A 25126-nucleotide genomic window follows, 5' to 3' on the forward strand; every position below is an offset into this window, starting at 1 on the left:
TGATGTTTACTACGTTATTTATGCCTCCGAATCAATGGAAAAAAATGGTTCAAATGGCTCTGAGCACTATGGGACTCAACATCTTAGGTCATAAGTCCCCTAGAACTTAGAACTACTTAAACCTAACTAACCTAAGGACATCACACACACCCATGCCCGAGGCAGGATTCGAACCTGCGACCGTAGCAGTCCCGCGGTTCCGGACTGCAGCGCCAGAACCGCTAGACCACCGCGGCCGGCAATCAATGAAAACTACTCAAAAATTAGATGTCGGAAGCGTAGTGATATCTGGATAACAAAATCACGAAATTTTGCTGTTATAACGTTAGAGCGGTTGGTAGTTGTACGTTCAGTTTCATCTTTTGTCGTATTCTCCTTGCAACTTCCTCAAATCTATAAATCCTGTCCGTGGGTAGCCTAACTGAGGAACGGCAGGCGACACTACTAATGGTGTTCGGCTTGTTAAGTGGGGACGTCAAACTCGGCGCTCGAGCAGAGGTGTGTTGACAACTCATGTTGATCTTCTTCGCAGGCGAGTTCCCGTACCAGGTGTCCCTGCAGCACGTGGTGCTGGGTCTGCGGTACCACAACTGTGGCGGCTCCATCCTCTCCAGCAACGCCATCCTCACCGCAGGACACTGCGCGGTCAGCATTGGAAGCTACATCGTGAGTATGACCACTGTCACACCTGCCATTTTGCCCCAGATTCTTAGACCAAGTTAGTGGGCTAGACTTGGAAGTTCAAGATGTGAAACACAAGTAAGGAGAAATGTATTATGACTTTCACCGATGTTTTCAAATTGTCCGGATATAACGATCATTTCCTCTTATTACGAACCATTTTGCTAGGTTATTCAAACATGGCTTACGACATAATGGGCACTATCATTGCTGGTTATTTCATATTTGCCCATTAATATCGGTCTGCAAGTCTCTTTAACTTGGAGGAAGACAACCAGTCAACACCATGTATTTCATGAACAGTAGTTTAATTCTACAATAACATAATGTTACCGCAGTGAAAGCGAACAGTATTATGTGCCCTCAGAATAACGTAGATGCGGTTTACTCTCAGAGAATATGAATCTAATGATTTCACCCTCATTTATTACAGCACTTCACTTTCACAACTCGTGGTACACAATTTAATCTCACGAAACTTGTGATGCAATGTTGCTTCTAATGTGAAATGAGAGAATAACATGATAAAACGAAAGAGAGCAGCATATCGCGGGCCAAAAAACCCGCTTCATCCGTAAAACAAAGTCGCAAAAAATAAAACCGTCTTTCATTTAGTTGTACGGACGAAACATACCGCCATGAATATTATTTTCTTCTTAAAGCACATGACAAACTGCCTCACAAGGTAAAGATATAAATACACTCTACGCAAGCAAATTTAACCAGATCGACAATGCAACATGTCGTTGACAGGCCGTCGCCGGAGACCACGATTTGAGCAGCAATGAGGGCAGCGAGCAGGAGGTCGGAGTCTCGGACCAGATCGTGCATCCCGACTATCCTGGGTGAGTACGAAAGCTTGGAACCTCTGGCGACGTAGTTAATAGAACTGCGATGTTTTCAGGATCTGTAAGTCGTGAGTCATGAGTTACTGATATCCTATATTTCACAAAACTCAATTAGGTTAATTGTCACAACAATAAGTTATAACTGTAATACAGTTAAAAATTATTTTAACTACGGTAGCGAATGCATAGTGCAGAATACAGATGTGTGATAGAAGATTCTCCATAAGAATTTGTAGAATGTTTATACACAGACTGAAGAGACAAATGAAAATTTTTGGAGTTACGAGGGTGGTTCGCTAGCGTGGTCACTGCAGTTGTGCGAAGCCCCGGTGCCAGGAAATCGTAGTGTTTTGTGAATCTGCCTAGGGAGCAAGAAACTCGGGTTCAAATTCCAGTTTTGGAACAAGTTTCATTTGTCGCTTCGGTCTGCATAAGTACATCATAAGATATTTGGGTTCTGGAAAGGTCTCTCGAACAGCATAGGTTCATTTGAGAATTTGTAGATGTAAGAAATTATACTACTTAAACAACTGCACTGTCAGAGTAAAATTACCGACATCAAAATTCTCCGAGGAATTCATTTGAATATAACGTATTTCCTTTTAACAGCGACTCCTATAATATGTTTTGTTCAGTATGATTCAACAGTTGTGACTTTTAATAATGCTGGTTGCGCAGTACAGTGCTTACAGAAAAAAATCTTTTTCCTCAGAGGTGTAGCTCCAAACGACATCGCCGTCTTCCTGTTGGAGTCCTCTCTGTCTCTGGGAACGTACGTCCAGGCCATCAGCTTGCCGAGCGCCGGTTCAATCCCTGCAGGTACGCCAACTCGGTACCGCACCCGTTAATTCATTAGGATACAGAAGGCTGTTTGCCCTGATCTCCGAAATAGTTGGTAAACTATTCCCCACAGTTGTCAAGTGAAACCTAACCTTCATCTGTACAGATATGAGTACTAAATCTTCGTAAGTTGGGCAAGAGATATATGGGCAGGGAACTTCATTTGTTAATACGTCACTAATACGTGTTCAATTTCGTGCCTATGGCAAAACATTAACTGCGAGTAATTTGGCACCTGTTATAACTGCTTTATTGGATTTTTAAGGGTATGATTCCATTGTAGTCACTTACCGGACAATTAGCATTAACAAAATAAATTTCCCAATACTTACGAAGCTTCCGGGAAGGTGACGTATAAAGAACTAGTAGCACATCTCACTGCACATGTGCTGTTGTCAAAGTCGCATCTGGTATTCAGTGTGGAATAAACAGCAAATTTAGCGCATTCTTTTGGATAAGTTAGTCACTTTCAGGGCTACGCAAGCATACAAACCCAGTAAATATATTCTCGAACATTAACGTTGTGAAAAAGAGGAGCCTAAGGTTTTACGTGTTAATGTCCAGAGCAAGCTTAGATTCCGCAAAAATTTGGGAGGAAACTGGATGAGAATTTTTCAGAGGAACTATCCGGATATTTGTCATAAGCGATTTGCAGAAACGGTGGGAAATCTAACCTGGATAGGTGAAGGGATGACATTGGGAGAAACTTTGACACTTAGATATCCTTCAAAACTGTTTCAGTTACGCAAAGTACGGTTAACATTGTGACGTTAGACCAGTAACTCTACTGCAAAACACTTTTCTTTTTTATATCAGGTGGATCCATTGCCGTCCTTTCTGGCTGGGGTACAACGGAAACGGCCAGCACACCTGACATTCTGCAGACTGTCGACGTCACCGTAATCGACTATGACACTTGCAGCCAAAATATCGACGACCTGGACGTGGGTTCCAATCCGCTTACGGAGACTATGGTCTGCACGGGACCAATCTATGATGGCATCTCCGTCTGCAGTGTAAGTCACAACTTGTAATACTTCCTTTTGTTTAGACACGGACGTTACCTATTTTTAAGTTTATTTATTAATTAAGATCTAGTTATCCTATAATTTGTAAGCAATTACCATTAACCTTGTGATAAAAACTTGACTATATACAATGTACTTTTGGACGTCATGAATTGTGTTTATTCGTCTACCACGAACCCATCTTAATTTTGGTGCTGTTACTATCCGATATGAACCATTTTCTCAAGTCTTCGGAGCATTATAGTGCGTTATTTCAACAAACAGTAACTCCAATTTACTGTTACTTTACCTTGGTACGTTTCATATATTGACACCAAGACAACTGTTTTGTTAAATAGCTCCTGATTACTTTGGAATGGTCTACAGGCCGAGGACTATAGCGTTGCTAAACATATTGTTCTGTACCCATTCAAACTAAAAATAGAGAACGATATTGTTTTTGTCATTAACTCAAAATCTTTTGTCAGGTGTCACACTTTCCTAAGCAGAGGCATTTAGCAGATATTATTGAATGAGTTTACAATAATTCCATAGCAAGTTTTTTGCCTGAAGCCTTCAGATACTTTTGCTCACTCCTGGATGTTTCATTGTGTTCAGGGTGACTCCGGCGGCCCCCTGGCGCAGAACGGCGAACTGATCGGTGTGGTGTCCTGGGGAGTGGACCCGTGTGGATACCCAGGCGCTCCGTCCGTCTACACGAGAGTATCCGCTCACCTGGACTTCATCAACCAAAACGCGAAAAGAGTCATTTCACTTGTATAAATGACATTTCGTCCCATAACTTGCGTAGGTTTTAATACATTATGGGCTCAGACACATCTTCATTTTGTATCAGTGCATTAACTACACCTGAATGACTGAGAAATCCGTTAATAAATGTACTATTCTAAAACCGTATTCAACTTTTTTCTGATTAACAAATTTTGTATTAACATAATAGTTTGTGTACTTCGTGAAATTAACAAAAATAATTGCAGTGTGTGAAACATATCTTATGAAAAGCATCTAATGACAACATCTCATAAAACGAAGCGACGTACTACTCAGCAACTTATATACATTGTGTGTGTGTGTATGTGGTTTGAGGTTTTCGGGCGCTAAACAGCGTGGTCATCAGCGTCCAAACTCATAGAAACAGTAACACGTGCGGTGAAGGGACGAAGACGGACAGCGAACAAGGAAAACGGGTAAAAGACACAGACCTGACGCAGTTCCAAATCCTCACAACAGAAATCGAAGTGAAACAAGTAGGTAATCGTGACTGGCGGACCTCTTACCTAAACCCTGGGTGAGCCAGTCACCCAGCAGCACATTAAAATCCTGTCCCTAAAATCCGAGGCAACAAATTGGACAGGGCACAAAACCGTAAGACCTTAACCACGGTCGTTGCGTCGTCTTGCAAAATAGAGGGCAAATCCGGTGGCAAGGAAACCACCGCCCTCTGGTCAGAGAATAAAAGACAGTCAAGTAAAATGTGGCGGACAGTAATCTGGACGCAACAAGCACTACAGATTGGGGGAGTCCTCCCGCTGGAGTAAAAAACCGTGCGTTAAGGGACTGTGCCCGATGCGGAGGCGAGCGAGGAGAACCGCATCCCGCCTGCATGACTGCTAGGACGTACGCCATGGCCGCGTGGTGGCCTTGACCAGACGCAGCTTATTTTCACCGACTGCCAGCCACTCCTCTTCCCATTGACGCATAACACGAAAACGGAAAAGGGAGGTAACAGCATGGAGGGGGACGGCACATTCAACAACGTGAGGGAGGGAACATGCATCTTTGGCAGCCACATCCACCAGTTCGTTTCCCCTAATAACCACGTGCCCCAGCACCCAGCAGAAAGAAAACCTCCTTCCCCTGCCGTTGCAGGTGGAGTAGGGCATCATGTATGTTCTTGACGACCGTTTATATATTAACCCATATACACAATTTTAAACACATTGCAGAAATGAACCTCTTCTTGCTGTATGAAACAAGACGCGCGCTCCAAACAAAGCAATACAATAGCCCAAAGAGATAAACTACTTAAGCATGTATTCCCCAGCATGAATACAAAAATCATAGCGTAGTGTATGTGGGGCTGACAACTAGAAAGCTTAAAACAATATACAAATAGCGTATTTACAACAGTAAGTACATAAGCAGTGATTCTATATTTTCTGAACGAGAGAGAGAGAGATGGAGAGAGACATAACACATAACCAATCATCAGAATAAATTATCACTGTGAATGGTCCATTCCAAAGAAATAGAACCTATATTTAAGAAACTGTAGCAGAGAGGATGCGTATGATGAATGGCCAAATACATAAAGAACTACTCACAAGAGGTGTAAAAAGTCATTACTAAGGGAGCAATGCATCCTTCCATATGAGAGAGTTTCAAATAGCTGCCAGTCGCTTATTTTTTGCATCTTCCAGCAAGACCGAGGCCATTCAAGCAGTATTGAAACAAAGGTTGTTTATTTTGTGCAGGTGTTTGTGCTACTGTGAGGCTACGGCTGAGCCGTCGACATACGCGTCACGTAAATTTAAGTACAGGTGTTGTACAACATAACTTAATTGGCGGAATTTATTAAACAGCAGTGGCTTTAACATACACGAACCTTGGTGCTGTAACTCACAAAGATGATAAGCTAGGAAATTTATCAAATCGCTAAACGAAAAAATGATTACGATACAGACCTATTTATTAAAAGTCCCTGTAGAAGTCAAAGTAAATACATGTGCACCAAGACAGGGAACTGTTACGTTCATTATATACTAACACTGATTATACCGGAATTAAAATATCAACACTATGGCAAAGATTTTCTAACGAGTGGGAGATAAATACTTTTGAGTAAGCGTAACATTTGGGAAAACAACTAGGTTCGAAGAAGTCTCACTGTGATTGCTTAAAGACAATCATGGAGGAAAGGTAGAACTACAAGAAAGAATCGCACAGGCAGCTACTGTCTTGACTGAGCACATGATGTGCATGCAATTACTAATAGACGCACTTAAATTACAAATGTGAAAGTCCTAACTTTTATCAAAAATGCTTGCACCTGTGCTATAACTCAGTTGGCAAATGCTGTGGTTGTTCACCAGAGAATGGCAGTGAATGGTTATGATGGTAGCCTCCACTGGAGGCAGATTTCCATCAGAGCCTGGAATTGGAATATCTGTCTTGAATTGTGGGCCGCGCGGAGTGGTCGCGTTGTTTAGGACGCCATGTCACGGATTGCGCGGCCCCACCCGCCGGAGGTTAGGGTTCTCTCTCGGTTATGAGATTGTGTGTTGTTCTTAGCATAAGTCAGTTTAAGTTGTGTGTAAGTCTAGGGAACGATGACCTCAGCAATTTGGTCCCTTGGGAATTCACACACATTTGAATATATTTTGTATTGTAGCGTCAAAGGTGTCTGACCAGAGTGCTGCTGCAAGACGAAGAAGAAGAAGGCTAAGATGAAACCAAGACGGAAACTCTACTCTGCCACTGTTAGAGAATGATGATTGTCATCATCTATGACAATAATTCTTCTGAGTGATGACCAATCAGAGCTCTTCTAATAAGGTTGCAGTGTCCCTTACACACGTAGTTTTAATATAATTAACCACTAGTAGCGGTTTTTAGTGCTGGAGCCCAGAAACAGGCATGCTGATGGCTGCAACTGGCACAGTCATACGAACAAATGACCCGGATTGTTTCTTCAGGCTCAGCCTCACAGATCTTATCCCTGAACCATTCCATGTCCAATAGTTCCCAGGATACAAGCTTCCTGCAGGGTGCAGTGCATTGTGATACTGCACGCCCTGCTGCTATTAGCTGGCGAAACACCTCCCTGGAACTGGTGGGCCTCTTCGACATTTAGGATGCAATCACAGACGCTGCTGTCCAGCAGAGCTCGCTCCATAAACAATATACCAGACCCAGTAGCTTCTACCTGGCTTCCTTCCCTTGCAATGGCAGCTCATTTATTCTGAGGAGGATTGTAGCTCCCAATGGCGCAAAACTGCTTCTCTCTCCCCTGTTGCGCAGCATCCACTAAACATTCATTCAATAGGATTCCAAAGAATAAGAGATTAATATGGACTATTAGTATTTAGACCTGGCAGTCACTAATGGTAATTTACACGATGCTCATACTGTCAATTCCAGCTCGCGACTAATTTTGATTTGACGAGTTTACCAATGTCATGGAGTTTATTTATAACATATGGCAAATGAGACAAAACTGATCATGTAACACACACAGTCCAGCTACATAGTAAGATTAGGCTGACCAGTAGAAGAAGATTCTTTCTTGCCAACTTGAGAGAGAACAAGTCACTCTCTCACTTATTTTCTCACTCAAGGCTGCTCTTTAACGATCTCATTACAGCCTAGATATCATTGGCCGGCCGGAGTGGCCGAGCGGTTAAAGGCGCTACAGTCTGGAACCGCACGCCCGCTACGGTCGCAGGTTCGAGTCCTGCCTCGGGCATGGATGTGTGTGATGTCCTTAGGTTAGTTAGGTTTAAGTAGTTCTAAGTTCTAGGGGACTTATGACCATAGCAGTTGAGTCCCATAGTGCTCGGAGCCATTTGAACCATTTTTGAACGTAGATATCATTTTTACAAATTATCAACATGAGCAGGCACTGACTGGAGTATGTACATTGTTAAATGTGCTGTAAATGGCCATTATGCATAGCGATGACGTCTATAAAAAAATCTGGGGGTTTCCTTTATCATCTTCGCCCAGATGCTATTGGGGGTTGTCAGATGGTGCCATTCCTCTGTCTGCCAAGTTTTAGGAAAGCCTGAGGCCTTTGGAAGAATTTTAGGATGGAATGCAACATTTGTGACTGCTCTGCAATGCTCTGAGTTGGGACACAAAAGCATTTCTCTTAGTTTAGACAAAGCCCCAGTTCAGAAATGCTGTAATGTTTGGCTTGTCAAGATAATGAACTCTGTGGTAAATATGTTGTTCAGTTAAAGCCTAAATAGAAACTCAAAACATGTTGCCTGAAGTGGCTGTGAGGCAAACAATTCATGATCATAATGTCTTCTCCTCCCCACATGGAATTATATGAGTCATGGATTGGTTGACTCTCCAGCAGGGAAAAGTATATTATTAACTTTGGTTAGGATTGGCTGGAGGATAGAGTGCAGCGTCCCAAATTGTTCCAAGCGAACGTCTGTTTTAGGATAGCTTGCTGTATGTAACTTTGGGGGATGACATCTAGCGGCCTACCTGGGAGACAAACGAGCATCTGTCACTGCCTGCCGTGGGAAAGCTATTCAATGTCTCTGACTGAACGCGTACATTCACGACCTATAAGAATGTAAATAAAGGATAGTAGTTTTTGTGTAATCGCTTTCAAAATTTGTATACTGCACTTTGTTATTAATAGAAGGGTGGTGTGAAAATCTCAGCTTTCTAGCGGACATATTTTTCGGAGATGGAAAAATTTACTTTACAGTTAGAAAAACTACACCTAAAAAAGGAAATTCACCTGGGAACATTTATGACATGTGTTTGGTTGTCAAATGAAATACTCACATGAAGCATCAGGGTATAGAATTATTTAAGTGAAATTTAATTTAAAAATTTCAAATACCTTACAATTTTCGTAGTATGAAATGTTGGGCGCCAGTGTGACGTTCGCTGTGTTATTCAGTGGTTTGGTACTTATCTAATTTGTAAAAGGAAAATGATAATCTTATTTTATTACATTGAGTAATTACTAAATAAATTTTCTCCCGGCTAAAGAATAGGTCAAGTTGCTAAAGAACTCCAAGTTAACGTCGTGTTAAAGTGTTGTCTGTAAGTTGTGTAAGTGTCACTAAATCACAGTTCATACAACGGATTCTATACAACTATGGATTATGATGGAAACAGTTATCTTCAGCAAAATGATCATTGAAACCACCGAATATCAGCCGCGCACAATACTGACGTATGTTACCTGAAACAATATTCTTCGCATCTCGTGCGTAATTAATTTCGGCTCCATACATCAGCTAGAAAAGTTTGTTATAACGATCGTGCTATGAGCACTGTTTTTAAAGAACCAATCTGATTCGAATTATTTTCATTAAAATGAGATCGGAACCACCGGTGCACATTTATTTTTACACATTTGTATTACATTCGGTATTTATGTCTGCAGAGTTGCGTAATTTGAATTTGCCGCTAAGATAATTGTTAAGAAGGTGGCGGACAATTGATAGAGACTTTCTATTGTTAGACCAAATAAGTAAGTATTTGAAATGCTTATTAAACTCTATAAACTCTACTTTCATATTGTGCACTATTTAGACTTCATCAAGCAAACATTTGATTTGTTTCTAAGGAAAACACAGACAAAAACGCGATACAAATCGCTATCATCAATGGCTGCGCTCCTTGCAGCGGAAAGAAATAATTAACACAGATAATGCTTACTGAGAGAGGAATTAAAGTTACAAATAATTATTCACTCATATTTATAATAATAATGAACTCTATTTTCAAGTAATAATTAATAAATAATTGCAATTTCTTAACAGACCACAGTTTGATATGCGTCACCAACCTACAAAAGCCAACCAACAAAAGGTAAAAACAAAGGAAGACAATTGCAGATCAAAAAGGAATTTACAATTTTCATTGTCTTTGTATGATACACATCGATATGTCCAATTACGTCATAGAATATTATATAAATAATTAATATTTATCATCGTTTTCACTATTTTTTCATATGTCGAATAGATAATGTTTATAACTGCTACAGGCATAATTTCCTCTCGTCGCACTGTAGCTAAAATTTATCTTGTGGATGTTACAAATGGATCAATTTGACTCACTTATTAGCAGTGCACACAAGGAGAGATTAAATGGCAGGGAGGCAGAAGTGATATGAATAAGATTGGCTCAAATGGCTCTGAGCACAATGGGACTCAACTGCTGAGGTCATTAGTCCCCTAGAACTTAGAACTAGCTAAACCTAACTAACCTAAGGACATCACAAACATCCATGCCCGAGGCAGGATTCGAACCTGCGACCGTAGCGGTCTTGCGGTTTCAGACTGCAGTGCCTTTAACTGCACGGCCACGTCGGCCGGCTGAATAAGATTGCCTTCACCGCAGCGCGTTGTCTGAGATGACTGAGATCTAAACTGTAGGTACAGCTAAGACTTCTCTATAGGCTTCCCAGTTAAGACTAATACCAGTGCGAAGTATCACTCTCGACGAATGTCCCACGTGCAACCCCTCAGCAGCCAACTCCTCTCTAGGCTGGAGTCTGAATCACAAGCCACATTTCTCACTCCTCTCTTTCCATCAAACCTTGGTAAAGTCTAAAAGAAAACAGGACGGTTTCGTGCCAATCACAAGACTTCATGAGTGTCATGTCCTCCCTCTCAGCCGGCCGGAGTGGCCGAGCGGTTCTAGGCGCTTCAGTCTGCAACCCAGCGACCGCTACGGTTGCAGGTTCTAATCCTGCCTCGGGCATGGACGTGTGTGATGTCGTTAGGTTAGTTAGGGTTAAGTAGTTCTAAGTTCTAGAGGACTGATGCCTGAGATGTTAAGTCCCACAGTGCTCAGAGCCATTCCTCCCTCTTACTCACCTCGTCTTGCGGCGGGTCGGGGTTTAATTTCTGGTCTCTATTCGTCGTTGTCACTGCGCAGGCTCAAGACTAAAGATCACCTACCTCAGAACAGCGTCTGCTCAATGTCACTTCACTCGGCAACATAGATACTTACAAGATGATGTAAAAGCAGCGTTGATAAAAACCACCAGCTAGTATCTACAGTCACTAGTTGTGAAAGAAAGATCTGTAGAAATACTGCCATCCAGTTTTCTTGTGCAGTAAGAAAATGGATTGGCTTCAGAAATATGATGAAATTTCCACACAATAATGTTCATTTTGTCCTTGATAACCAAAGAAAAGGTACTATTCAATCCACATTTAAACTGTTGGCTATTTCCTTGCAGTTCACGATTCATACACACATTTCACATGCACCACAGCCGGAAATCCATCCAAACCCGACCCAAATTAAATAAGGTTTTCACTGTCATTAATTTCACTACTTGTATGAGTTATTACATTCGGTCCATCTTGTGGATTTCTAAAAAAGAAACTGCTCACCAAAAATGCTCAGTAGTTGAATACTGAAGGCCAATATTTCACACGCGGATATCTGTCCAACAGATTTAGTCAAAACCTCTGAAATTTTGTCAAGCAGTCGTCAACAACAATTGCCATCGACTTAGCTCACCAGTAACTCAAATACTAAGTAATTCTACATCTTACACATTATTTTTACTGGCACCGTTAACATGACCGTCCGCTTTCAAAGCTAGCGAGCGACTTCCTTCTTCCAGCCTCTCTCCAAGTATATCTATCAGGTAACGAGCAGGAACCGTCTCAATTCTGATTGGCTGACCATTCTGACTGCCAATCAGAATACTCGCTCGTGGTCATACTAGCGCCAAAACTGGTCTGCACAAATCCTTATACACAGACGCATTTGCGTCAATCTGACATACAAATATTGTAGCAATGTTTAATAAACGAAAACGGAAAGACAATGATTTTGGAAATATTCTTTAGATACAGATTTACTCCAGCTGACTTTCTGGCTGCTCTGTTACGATAGCCATCACACCTAGACATATGTCATCAGGAAAGTGGGTAAATCCCCTAGGGTCATTTTCGCACGACGCGCATGTGTAACGCTTGCACGTTACTTAAGACGGTATATAATGCAATACTAGAATTTGACGAACGTCCCACATACACACTCTCATTTATTCACAGGCTCACATAACACATGATAAAATAAATATTGATTTCATTGTTCTTTCTGAAGTTATTCTACATTTCATATTACGAAAATTGTAAGGTATTTGAAATTTTTAAATTAAATTTCACTTAAATAATTCTATACCCTGATGCTTCATGTGAGTATTTCATTTGACAACCAAACACATGTCATAAATGTTCCCAGGTGAATTTCCTTTTTTAGGTGTAGTTTTTCTAACTGTAAAGTAAATTTTTCCATCTCCGAAAAATATGTCCGCTAGAAAGCTGAGATTTTCACACCACCCTTCTATTAATAACAAAGTGCAGTATACAAATTTTGAAAGCGATTACACAAAAACTACTATCCTTTATTTACATTCTTATAGGTCGTGAATGTACGCGTTCAGTCAGAGACATTGAATAGCTTTCCCACGGCAGGCAGTGACAGATGCTCGTTTGTCTCCCAGGTAGGCCGCTAGATGTCATCCCCCAAAGTTACATACAGCAAGCTATCCTAAAACAGACGTTCGCTTGGAACAATTTGGGACGCTGCACTCTATCCTCCAGCCAATCCTAACCAAAGTTAATAATATACTTTTCCCTGCTGGAGAGTCAACCAATCCATGACTCATATAATTCCATGTGGGGAGGAGAAGACATTATGATCATGAATTGTTTGCCTCACAGCCACTTCAGGCAACATGTTTTGAGTTTCTATTTAGGCTTTAACTGAACAACATATTTACCACAGAGTTCATTATCTTGACAAGCCAAACATTACAGCATTTCTGAACTGGGGCTTTGTCTAAACTAAGAGAAATGCTTTTGTGTCCCAACTCAGAGCATTGCAGAGCAGTCACAAATGTTGCATTCCATCCTAAAATTCTTCCAAAGGCCTCAGGCTTTCCTAAAACTTGGCAGACAGAGGAATGGCACCATCTGACAACCCCCAATAGCATCTGGGCGAAGATGATAAAGGAAACCCCCAGATTTTTTTATAGACGTCATCGCTATGCATAATGGCCATTTACAGCACATTTAACAATGTACATACTCCAGTCAGTGCCTGCTCATGTTGATAATTTGTAAAAATGATATCTACGTTCAAAAATGGTTCAAATGGCTCCGAGCACTATGGGACTCAACTGCTATGGTCATAAGTCCCCTAGAACTTAGAACTACTTAAACCTAACTAACCTAAGGACATCACACACATCCATGCCCGAGGCAGGACTCGAACCTGCGACCGTAGCGGGCGTGCGGTTCCAGACTGTAGCGCCTTTAACCGCTCGGCCACTCCGGCCGGCCAATGATATCTAGGCTGTAATGAGATCGTTAAAGAGCAGCCTTGAGTGAGAAAATAAGTGAGAGAGTGACTTGTTCTCTCTCAAGTTGGCAAGAAAGAATCTTCTTCTACTGGTCAGCCTAATCTTACTATGTAGCTGGACTGTGTGTGTTACATGATCAGTTTTGTCTCATTTGCCATATGTTATAAATAAACTCCATTACATTGGTAAACTCTTCGAATTAAAATTGGTCGCGAGCTGGAATTGACAGTATGAGTATCGTGTAAATTACCGTTAGTGACTGCCAGGTCTAAATACTAATAGTCCATATTAATCTCTTATTCTTTGGAATCCTATTGAATGAATGTTTAGTGGATGCTGCGCAACAGGGGAGAGAGAAGCAGTTTTGCGCCATTGGGAGCTACAATCCTCCTCAGAATAAATGAGCTGCCATTGCAAGGGAAGGAAGCCAGATAGAAGCTACTGGATCTGGTATATTGTTTATGGAGCGAGCTCTGCTGGACAGCAGCGTCTGTGTTTGCATCCTAAATGTCGGAGAGGCACTGAGAAATGAAAGACTAATTTTAAGATGATGTGCCCACCAGTTCCAGGGAGGTGTTTCCCCAGCTAATAGCAGCAGGGCGTGCAGTATCACAATGCACTGCACCCTGCAGGAAGCTTGTATCCTGGGAACTATTGGACATGGAATGGTTCAGGGATAAGATCTGTGAGGCTGAGCCTGAAGAAACAATCCGGCTCATTTGTTCGTATGACTGTGCCAGTTGCAGCCATCAGCATGCCTGTTTCTGGGCTCCAGCACTAAAAACCGCTACTAGTGGTTAATTATATTAAAACTACGTGTGTAAGGGACACTGCAACCTTATTAGAAGAGCTCTGATTGGTCATCACTCAGAAGAATTATTGTCATAGATGATGACAATCATCATTCTCTAACAGTGGCAGAGTAGAGTTTCCGTCTTGGTTTCATCTTAGCCTTCTTCTTCTTCGTCTTGCAGCAGCACTCTGGTCAGACACCTTTGACGCTACAATACAAAATATATTCAAATGTGTGTGAATTCCCAAGGGACCAAATTGCTGAGGTCATCGTTCCGTAGACTTACACACAACTTAAACTGACTTATGCTAAGAACAACACACAATCTCATAACCGAGAGAGAACCCTAACCTCCGGCGGATGGGGCCGCGCAATCCGTGACATGGCGTCCTAAACAACGCGACCACTCCGCGCGGCCCACAATTCAAGAGAGATATTCCAATTCCAGGCTCTGATGGAAATCTGCCTCCAGTGGAGGCTACCATCATAACCATTCACTGCCATTCTCTGGTGAACAACCACAGCATTTGCCAACTGAGTTATAGCACAGGTGCAAGCATTTTTGATAAAAGTTAGGACTTTCACATTTGTAATTTAAGTGCGTCTATTAGTAATTGCATGCACATCATGTGCTCAGTCAAGACAGTAGCTGCCTGTGCGATTCTTTCTTGTAGTTCTACCTTTCCTCCATGATTGTCTTTAAGCAATCACAGTGAGACTTCTTCGAACCTAGTTGTTTTCCCAAATGTTACGCTTACTCAAAAGTATTTATCTCACACTCGTTAGAAAATCTTTGCCATAGTGTTGATATTTTAATTCCGGTATAATCAGTGTTAGTATATAATGAACGTAACAGTTCCCTGTCTTGGTGCACATGTATTTACTTTGACTTCTACAGGGACTTTTAATAAATAGGTCTGTATCGTAATCATTTTTTCGTTTAGCGATTTGATAAATTTCCTAGCTTATCATCTCTGTGAGTTACAGCACCAAGGTTCGTGTATGTTAAAGCCACTGCTGTTTAATAAATTCCGCCAGTTAAGTTATGTTGTACAACACCTGTACTTAAATTTACGTGACGCGTATGTCGACGGCTCAGCCGTAGCCTCACAGTAGCACAAACACCTGCACAAAATAAACAACCTTTGTTTCAATACTGCTTGAATGGCCTCGGTCTTGCTGGAAGATGCAAAAAATAAGCGACTGGCAGCTATTTGAAACTCTCTCATATGGAAGGATGCATTGCTCCCTTAGTAATGACTTTTTACACCTCTTGTGAGTAGTTCTTTATGTATTTGGCCATTCATCATACGCATCCTCTCTGCTACAGTTTCTTAAATATAGGTTCTATTTCTTTGGAATGGACCATTCATAGTGATAATTTATTCTGATGATTGGTTATGTGTTATGTCTTCCTCCATCTCTCTCTCTCTCGTTCAGAAAATATAGAATCACTGCTTATGTACTTACTGTTGTAAATACGCTATTTGTATATTGTTTTAAGCTTTCTAGTTGTCAGCCCCACATACACTACACTATGATTTTTGTATGCATGCTGGGGAATACATGCTTAAGTAGTTTATCTCTTTGGGCTATTGTATTGCTTTGTTTGGAGTGCGCGTCTTGTTTCATACAGCAAGAAGAGGTTCATTTCTGTAATGTGTTTAAAATTGTGTATGTGGGTTAATGTATATACGGTCGTCCAGAACATACATGATGCCCTACTCCACCAGCAACGGCAGGGGAAGGAGGTTTTCTTTCTGCTGGGTGCCGGGGCACGTGGGTATTAGGGGAAACGAACTGGCGGATGTGGCTGCCAAAGATGCATGTTCCCTCCCTCACGTTGTTGAATGTGCCGTCCCCCTCCATGCTGTTACCTCCCTTTTCCGTTTTCGTGTTATGCGTCAATGGGAAGAGGAGTGGCTGGCAGTCGGTGAAAATAAGCTGCGTCTGGTTAAGGCCACCACGCGGCCATGGCGTACGTCCTACCAGTCATGCAGGCGGGATGAGGTTCTCCTCACTCGCCTCCGCATCGGGCACAGTCCCTTAACGCACGGTTTTTTACTCCGGCGGGAGGACCCCCCAATCTGCAGTGCTTGTGGCGTCCAGATTACTGTCCGCCACATTTTACTTGACTGTCCTTTATTCTCTGACCAGAGGGCGGTGGTTTCCTTGCCACCGGATTTGCCCTCTATTTTGCAAGACGACGCAACGACCGTGGTTAAGGTCTTACGGTTTTGTGTCCTGTCCAATTTGTTGCCTCGGATTTTAGGGACAGGATTTTAATGTGCTGCTGGGTGACTGGCTCACCCAGGGTTTAGGTAAGAGGTCCGCCAGTCACGATTACCTACTTGTTTCACTTCGATTTCTGTTGTGAGGATTTGGAACTGCGTCAGGTCTGTGTCTTTTACCCGTTTTCCTTGTTCGCTGTCCGTCTTCGTCCCTTCACCGCACGTGTTCCTGTTTCTATGAGTTTGGGCGCTGATGACCACGCTGTTTAGCGCCCGAAAACCTCAAACCACACACATACACACACACACAATGTATATAAGTTGCTGAGTAGTACGTCGCTTCGTTTTATGAAATGTTGTCATTAGATGCTTTTCATAAGATATGTTTCACACACTGCAATTATTTTTGTTAATTTCATGAAGTACACAAACTATTATGTTAATACAAAATTTGTTAATCAGAAAAAAGTTGAATACGGTTTTAGAATAGTACATTTATTAACGGATTTCTCAGTCATTCAGGTGTAGTTAATGCACTGATACAAAATGAAGATGTGTCTGAGCCCATAATGTATTAAAACCTACGCAAGTTATGGGACGAAATGTCATTTATACAAGTGAAATGACTCTTTTCGCGTTTTGGTTGATGAAGTCCAGGTGAGCGGATACTCTCGTGTAGACGGACGGAGCGCCTGGGTATCCACACGGGTCCACTCCCCAGGACACCACACCGATCAGTTCGCCGTTCTGCGCCAGGGGGCCGCCGGAGTCACCCTGATCACAATGAAACATCCAGGAGTGAGCAAAAGTATCTGAAGGCTCCAGGCAAAAAACTTGCTATGGAATTATTGTAAACTCATTCAATAATATCTGCTAAATGCCTCTGTTTTTGGAAAGTGTGACACCTGACAAAAGATCTTGAGTTAATGACAAAAACAATATCGTTCTCTATTTTTAGTTTGAATGGGTAACAGAACAATATGTTTAGCAATGCTATAGTCGTCGGCCTGTAGATCATTCCAAAGTAATCAGGAGCTATTTAACAAAACAGTTGTCTTGGTGTCAATATATGAAACGTACCAAGGTAAAGTAACAGTAAATTGGAGTTACTGTTTGTTGAAATAACGCACTATAATGCTCCGAAGACTTGAGAAAATGGTTCATATCGGATAGTAACAGCACCAAAATTAAGATGGGTTCGTGGTAGACGAATAAACACAATTCATGACGTCCAAAAGTACATTGTATATAGTCAAGTTTTTATCACAAGGTTAATGGTAATTGCTTACAAATTATAGGATAACTAGATCTTAATTAATAAATAAACTTAAAAATAGGTAACGTCCGTGTCTAAACAAAAGGAAGTATTACAAGTTGTGACTTACACTGCAGACGGAGATGCCATCATAGATTGGTCCCGTGCAGACCATAGTCTCCGTAAGCGGATTGGAACCCACGTCCAGGTCGTCGATATTTTCGCTGCAAGTGTCATAGTCGATTACGGTGACGTCGACAGTCTGCAGAATGTCAGGTGTGCTGGCCGTTTCCGTTGTACCCCAGCCAGAAAGGACGGCAATGGATCCACCTGATATAAAAAACAAAAGTGTTTTGCAGTAGAGTTATTGGCCTAACGTCACAATTTTAACCGTACTTTGCGTAACTGAAACAGTTTTGAAGGATATCTAAGTGTCAAAGTTTCTCCCAATGTCATCCCTTTACCTATCCGGGTTAGATTTCCCACCGTTTCTGCAAATCGCTTATGACAAATGTCCGGATAGTTCCTCTGAAAAATTCTCATCCAGTTTCCTCCCAAATTTTTGCGGAATCTAAGCTTGCTCTGGACATTAACACGTAAAACCTTAGGCTCCTCTTTTTCACAACGTTAATGTTCGAGAATATATTTACTGGGTTTGTATGCTTGCGTAGCCCTGAAAGTGACTAACTTATCCAAAAGAATGCGTTACATTTGCTGTTTATTCCACACTGAATGCCAGATGCGACTTTGACAACAGCACATGTGCAGTGAGATGTGCTACTAGTTCTTTATACGTCACCTTCCCGGAAGCTTCGTAAGTATTGGGAAATTTATTTTGTTAATGCTAATTGTCCGGTAAGTGACTACAATGGAATCATACCCTTAAAAATCCAATAAAGCAGTTATAACAGGTGCCAAATTACTCGCAGTTAATGTTTTGCCATACGCACGAAATTGAACACGTATTAGTGACGTATTAACAAATGAAGTTCCCTGCCCATATATCTCTTGCCCAACTTACGAAGATTTAGTACTCATATCTGTACAGATGAAGGTTAGGTTTAACTTGACAACTGTGGGGAATAGTTTACCAACTATTTCGGAGATCAGGGCAAACAGCCTTCTGTATGCTAATGAAAAAACAGGTGCGGTACCGAGTTGGCGTACCTGCAGGGATTGAACCGGCGCTCGGCAAGCTGATGGCCTGGACGTACGTTCCCAGAGACAGAGAGGACTCCAACAGGAAGACGGCGATGTCGTTTGGAGCTACACCTCTGAGGAAAAAAAGATTTTATTCTGTAAGCGCTGTACTGCGCAACCAGCATTATTAAAGGTCACAACTGTTGAATCATACTGAACAAAACATATTATAGGAGTCGCTATTAAAAGGAAATACGTTATATTCAAATGAATTCCTCGGAAAATTTTGATGTCGGTAATTTTACTCTGACAGTGCAGTTGTTTAAGTAGCATAATTTCTTACATCTACAGATTCTCAAATGAACCTATGCTGTTCGAGAGACCTTTCCAGAACCCAAATATCTTATGATGTACTTATGCAGACCGAAGCGACAAATGAAACTTGTTCCAAAACTGGAATTTGAACCTGAGTTTCTTGCTCCCTAGGTAGATTCGCAAAACACTACGATTTCCTGGCACCGGGGCTTCGCACAACTGCAGTGACCACGCTAGCGAACCACCTTCGTAACTCCAAAAATTTTCATTTGTCTCTTCAGTCTGTGTATAAACGTTCTACAAATTCTTATGGAAAATCTTCTATCACACATCTGTATTCTGCACTATGCATTCGCTACCGTAGTTAAAATAATTTTTAACTGTATTACAGTTATAACTTATTGTTGTGACAATTAACCTAATTGAGTTTTGTGAAAGATAGGATAACAGTAACTCATGACTCACGACTTACAGATCCTGAAAACATCGCAGTTCTATTAACTACGTCGCCAGAGGTTCCAAGCTTTCGTACTCACCCAGGATAGTCGGGATGCACGATCTGGTCCGAGACTCCGACCTCCTGCTCGCTGCCCTCATTGCTGCTCAAATCGTGGTCTCCGGCGACGGCCTGTCAACGACATGTTGCATTGTCGATCTGGTTAAATTTGCTTGCGTAGAGTGTATTTATATCTTTACCTTGTGAGGCAGTTTGTCATGTGCTTTAAGAAGAAAATAATATTCATGGCGGTATGTTTCGTCCGTACAACTAAATGAAAGACGGTTTTATTTTTTGCGACTTTGTTTTACGGATGAAGCGGGTTTTTTGTGGCCCGCGATATGCTGCTCTCTTTCGTTTTATCATGTTATTCCCTCATTTCACATTAGAAGCAACATTGCATCACAAGTTTCGTGAGATTAAATTGTGTACCACGAGTTGTGAAAGTGAAGTGCTGTAATAAATGAGGGTGAAATCATTAGATTCATATTCTCTGAGAGTAAACCGCATCTACGTTATTCTGAGGGCACATAATACTGTTCGCTTTCACTGCGGTAACATTATGTTATTGTAGAATTAAACTACTGTTCATGAAATACATGGTGTTGACTGGTTGTCTTCCTCCAAGTTAAAGAGACTTGCAGACCGATATTAATGGGCAAATATGAAATAACCAGCAATGATAGTGCCCATTATGTCGTAAGCCATGTTTGAATAACCTAGCAAAATGGTTCGTAATAAGAGGAAATGATCGTTATATCCGGACAATTTGAAAACATCGGCGAAAGTCATAATACATTTCTCCTTACTTGTGTTTCACATCTTGAACTTCCAAGTCTAGCCTACTAACTTGGTCTAAGCATCTGGGGCAAAATGGCAGGTGTAGTGTGACAGTGGTCATACTCACGATGTAGCTTCCAATGCTGACGGCGCAGTGTCCGGCGGTGAGGATGGCAGTGCTGGAGAGTACGGAGCCACCACAGTTGTGGTACCGCAGACCCAGCACCACGTGCTGCAGGGACACCTGGTACGGAAACTCGCCTGCAAAGAAGATCAACATGAGTTGTCAACACACCTCTGCTCGAGCGCCGAGATTCACTTCCCCACATAACAAGCCGAACACCATTAGTAGTGTCGCCTGCCGTTCCTCAGTTAGGCTACCCACGGACAGGATTTATAGATTTGAGGAAGTTGCAAGGAGAATACGACAAAAGATGAAACTGAACGTACAACTACCAACCGCTCTAACGTTATAACAGCAAAATTTCGTGATTTTGTTATCCAGATATCACTACGCTTCCGACATCTAATTTTTGAGTAGTTTTCATTGATTGCCGGCCGCGGTGGTCTAGCGGTTCTGGCGCTGCAGTCCGGAACCGCGGGACTGCTACGGTCGCAGGTTCGAATCCTGCCTCGGGCATGGGTGTGTGTGATGTCCTTAGGTTAGTTAGGTTTAAGTAGTTCTAAGTTCTAGGGGACTTATGACCTAAGATGTTGAGTCCCATAGTGCTCAGAGCCATTTGAACCATTTTTTTCCATTGATTCGGAGGCATAAATAACGTAGTAAACATCATTGCTGTAGGGCTTCCATTCTTACCTCCTGTAAGCTCTACACCAATAATGTTTACCAAGTGACACTTTGGACGAACGTAACCTGTTGTTATATGAGCTTAAGATCACTACTTAATAGTTGAAATCTAAATCTGCCGTAATAAAACGAAGGATTTCACGATCGATTGCTGTTTTCTTCCCTATTGTGTAAATTAAACTTTTATACTACTTACTACTCAACCCGTCCAGTTCTGTTGACGCAAGTTTAAAAAAAATGAATCTGGAGGTCTTGTTCATCTAGCACAAATAGTTAAATGGGCGTCTCTAGACAGATACAGCGCTTCCTTGACCAAATACTGTGTTGTAAGGAGATATGGATGCTCACCTCTGGCAGCGTCGTGTCCCCCGTAGATACGCCCTCTGGAGAGAGCGAAACGCCGAGCTGGTCCTGTGTGCGGCAAACGACGCACTGGAAGCGCCGAACCTGCAAACAAACACACCAACATTCAGCTAACCCTTTAATGTAGTCTCCCTACGTACTGAAACCTTAACATTTGCTTATCGTGATCAGTTTCCTCACAACTGAGCAGTCCTAACTCATTTCGAAAACTGACAAAGGATAGATTGTTTTGAGATTAGTGACTGTCTACGTTCAGGAAGATCTTCGAGGTTTGATGAAGGTCTGCCGCTCATTTCTTACCTCTCCACCCAAATTGTGCTCAAACCAGCTTTTCAATGTAGAAGAAAAAGAGCTATGATGGCTGAAATAGGTGCCCAATGACAGAAAAGTTACTCTAAGAATGTTGCTCGTAGATTGCGTCACGAGAATACTGCTCGCAAGATGCAACTTTGGGTACTCTGGACAAGATTAATCCGTCAGTTTTAACTTGTTACAAAAACCCCAGCGCAACTGTAACTTCACTAAAACTAAAACAATGAATATCAGAACAGCATTCTGTTCCGCTACGAGTTCTCACCCAGCACACAGGCGACGAGGGCCAAGACGAGAACTGTCTGTCTGAGCATGTTGAGGTGTGTTGTGGCCTGGAAGGTCTGCAGTGTTTATATACGCACCTCCAGCCACGATAACACGTGAGCAGCTGACCTTGCGTTATACTGAGAAGCATGGTTATTGGCTCAAAGGATTGCATCTTGATCTTATCGTTGGCGATTCATACAACGTCAGAGCAGGTAACTGAAATCTTGATTTTTTGATAACGTCTTTGACCACTGTCTTCTGCGGCATCTTTACAAATGCGTCAAGAATGTCCTTTGGACATGTTCGGTTGTAAAGGAAAAGCTATATCTTCAGTCGGTACAGAGGCAAAGAATGCGTAACCTCCCTGCCCAGCTTTGAAAACAGATTACCTACAAAAGTAAGTCCGAAATAAGACTTGAAGTGAAATGCTTTCTCCTAGACAAATTTAAGGTGCATGAATTTCTACAGTAACGCGATATCACTACAATAGTCAGAGGACAGACTTACTTCGGACAAAATTAGTTCATTGCTATACGCGAAAATGATCAATCGTAGCAAACATCTGAAGTCACACAAAAAAACCTATAACCAACGTTGCTTATAGCACTGTTGCATGCAATGGGCACGGTCCAACATATTGTTACCAAAAGTTGACTGGTACACGAAGTAATAGTCTCGTTTGATAGGGTGAAGGACTATAAGTATGCTAGCTCCGTAAAAATGTCACTTACCTTGTGTTCTGAAAATCATGCGTAGATACATGGGAATGTAATGTTCAGCGTAGTTGGTGCAAGATGTGATATTAATCGTAAAATAATTTTACGAAGTACTAACTTTGCTGATTGTGAAATAGTGTACACTGCTTCGCATGCTGTTGCACTAACTACAAAGTGCAACTCGTTGTCAGCATAATTTCGTTTGAGTAGGAATGTAATGGCAGGGAAACTCAAAGTATACAATTATTTACAAAATTTAATGAAGCCATAATGACACAAGCAGCATTAGTGCCCAGAGCATATGGCACAGAAAACTTCTACGTCTGAGGACTTGAAACAAAAGAAAATCTATAAACGCTGAAAACAATGGATAACGGCCATTGGCAGGAAGTTGGGCGCATTTAAATGTTCTACTCCATTCGGACGTATTAATAGCAAACCGATTCTGTACAGCGCATCGAAGTCTACTCTCTTCACAAAGGCACAAAGAAAACTTCGCCACAGAGCAGACCATGAGAGATTCGGTGAAATTTTTCCCTACTACGTCTTAACGGCTACCAAAAAAATAAATACACGTTAACTACGTGACACCTGTGAATTACTGACAGACACGTACTGCAAATGTGCTCATCCTCTTCACAACCAGACACCATGTTACCAAACATAGCACCGCGCCACACACCGACCACACCAGACTAGACACGACACGCCGGTCCCGCCGGAGGTTCGAGTTATCCCTCGGGCATGGGTGTGTGTGTTTGTCCTTAGGATAATTTAGGTTAAAGTAGTGTGTAAGATTAGGGACTGATGACCTTAGCAGTTAAGGCCCATAAGATTTCACACACATTTGAACATTTTTGAACAAGACACGCTATTGTGTTTCAAGCATGCTACCCAAAAACACTTACGCTTGTAGAAATCGATAGGTAGGTACAGACATGTATCTCTGCAGCGAGCATGCGAGTTAATAACAAGGGAAATTATTTGAGCAGTGGAAGGAGCAAATACTGAGGAAACTACTTGGGCAGTTAGGTCGTCTTACGTACTATACTTGCTGTCCTGTCATAACGCAGTGGACGTGCGAAACTCTTAGACCAAACTAAAAAAGCAGGCTCATATGTCAAGAAGTGATGGCACAAAACATGGTCACAGTTTTTAAACTGAAGGAAAGAGCTGTAAGAATAGTAATTAGAGGTAGTATTCTTGCTCTCTGTAAAATTCTATTTAAAATCAATGGGTGTCCTTATTGTTCCAAATGAATACACTTGGCAGTCCGTTGAGTATATTACGGAAAATATTACAAAGTATTTCACTAATCGTTCGATACATAATCATCGAACAAAGGCGAGTTTGGTCTGATATTTATCAAAGAAATGTATATATAAAACATTATTTTATATTAGCTTATGAAACTGCATAATAAATTGTCCAATAAATTGAAAACTCAAAATCTCAGTGATCACTGGGCAATGCTGAGTGGACTGAATGGAGGAAGTGAAGAGGTCCGTGGGGCAGTGGGGCACAGTTTCACGCTTACAGACTTGGAGTCAGTTTTCATAAAAATCTGGAGCTAGTGCGAGAGGCGCAGCAAGATGTTCGTGGTCCAGAAGTCACCAGCAGGTTTCCTTAGTGCGTGCGGCAATGAAGCGCAATAGAGTGTTTTTGTAATTTATCTGGAGTAAATCGTGTGTAAATCACAGAACAGTGTACAATAGAGTCCGACAGAATGAGGCAGTGTAGTTATTAAGACTCTGACCTCATACACGGAAGGATGGGGTTAGATGGTTCAAATGGCTCTGAGCACGATGGGACTCAACATCGAAGGTCATCAGTCCCCTAGAACTTAAAACTACTTAAACCTAACCAACATAAGGACATCACACACATCCATGCCCGAGGCAGGATTCGAACCTTAGGCCGTAACGATCGCGCGGTTCCAGACTGAAGCGCCTAGAACCGCTCGGCCACAATGGCCGGCGGAGTTAGATCCGTCCGGCCATTCTGATTTAGGTTTTTTGTTGTTTTCCTACATCATTTCAGGCAAACATCGGGATGGTTCTATCATCAAGGTCACGGTCAACCATCTGTCCTATTATCCTAAAAGCAAATTTGCTATATATTCTGAGTGTACGTGTATTCTGAGTTGTATATTTTCAATGTACTGTG

The 25126-nt window shown here is 41.8% G+C and overlaps 1 protein-coding gene across 1 annotated transcript in view; it reads right to left on the bottom strand.

The window, feature by feature from the left end:
- Nucleotides 1–22292, bottom strand: part of LOC126455805 (trypsin-1-like) — a 262309-nt gene extending 240017 nt beyond the window's left edge. The window contains exon 1 of the mRNA XM_050091566.1: nt 22243–22292. Coding sequence (XP_049947523.1) covers nt 22243–22291 — 49 coding nt within the window. The 5' untranslated portion in view covers nt 22292. The remainder of the gene's footprint in view (nt 1–22242) is intronic.
- Between the last annotated feature and the right edge of the window lie 2834 nt (nt 22293–25126).

Source organism: Schistocerca serialis, chromosome 2, assembly GCF_023864345.2.
Source record: "Schistocerca serialis cubense isolate TAMUIC-IGC-003099 chromosome 2, iqSchSeri2.2, whole genome shotgun sequence".
Taxonomy (NCBI): domain Eukaryota; kingdom Metazoa; phylum Arthropoda; class Insecta; order Orthoptera; family Acrididae; genus Schistocerca; species Schistocerca serialis.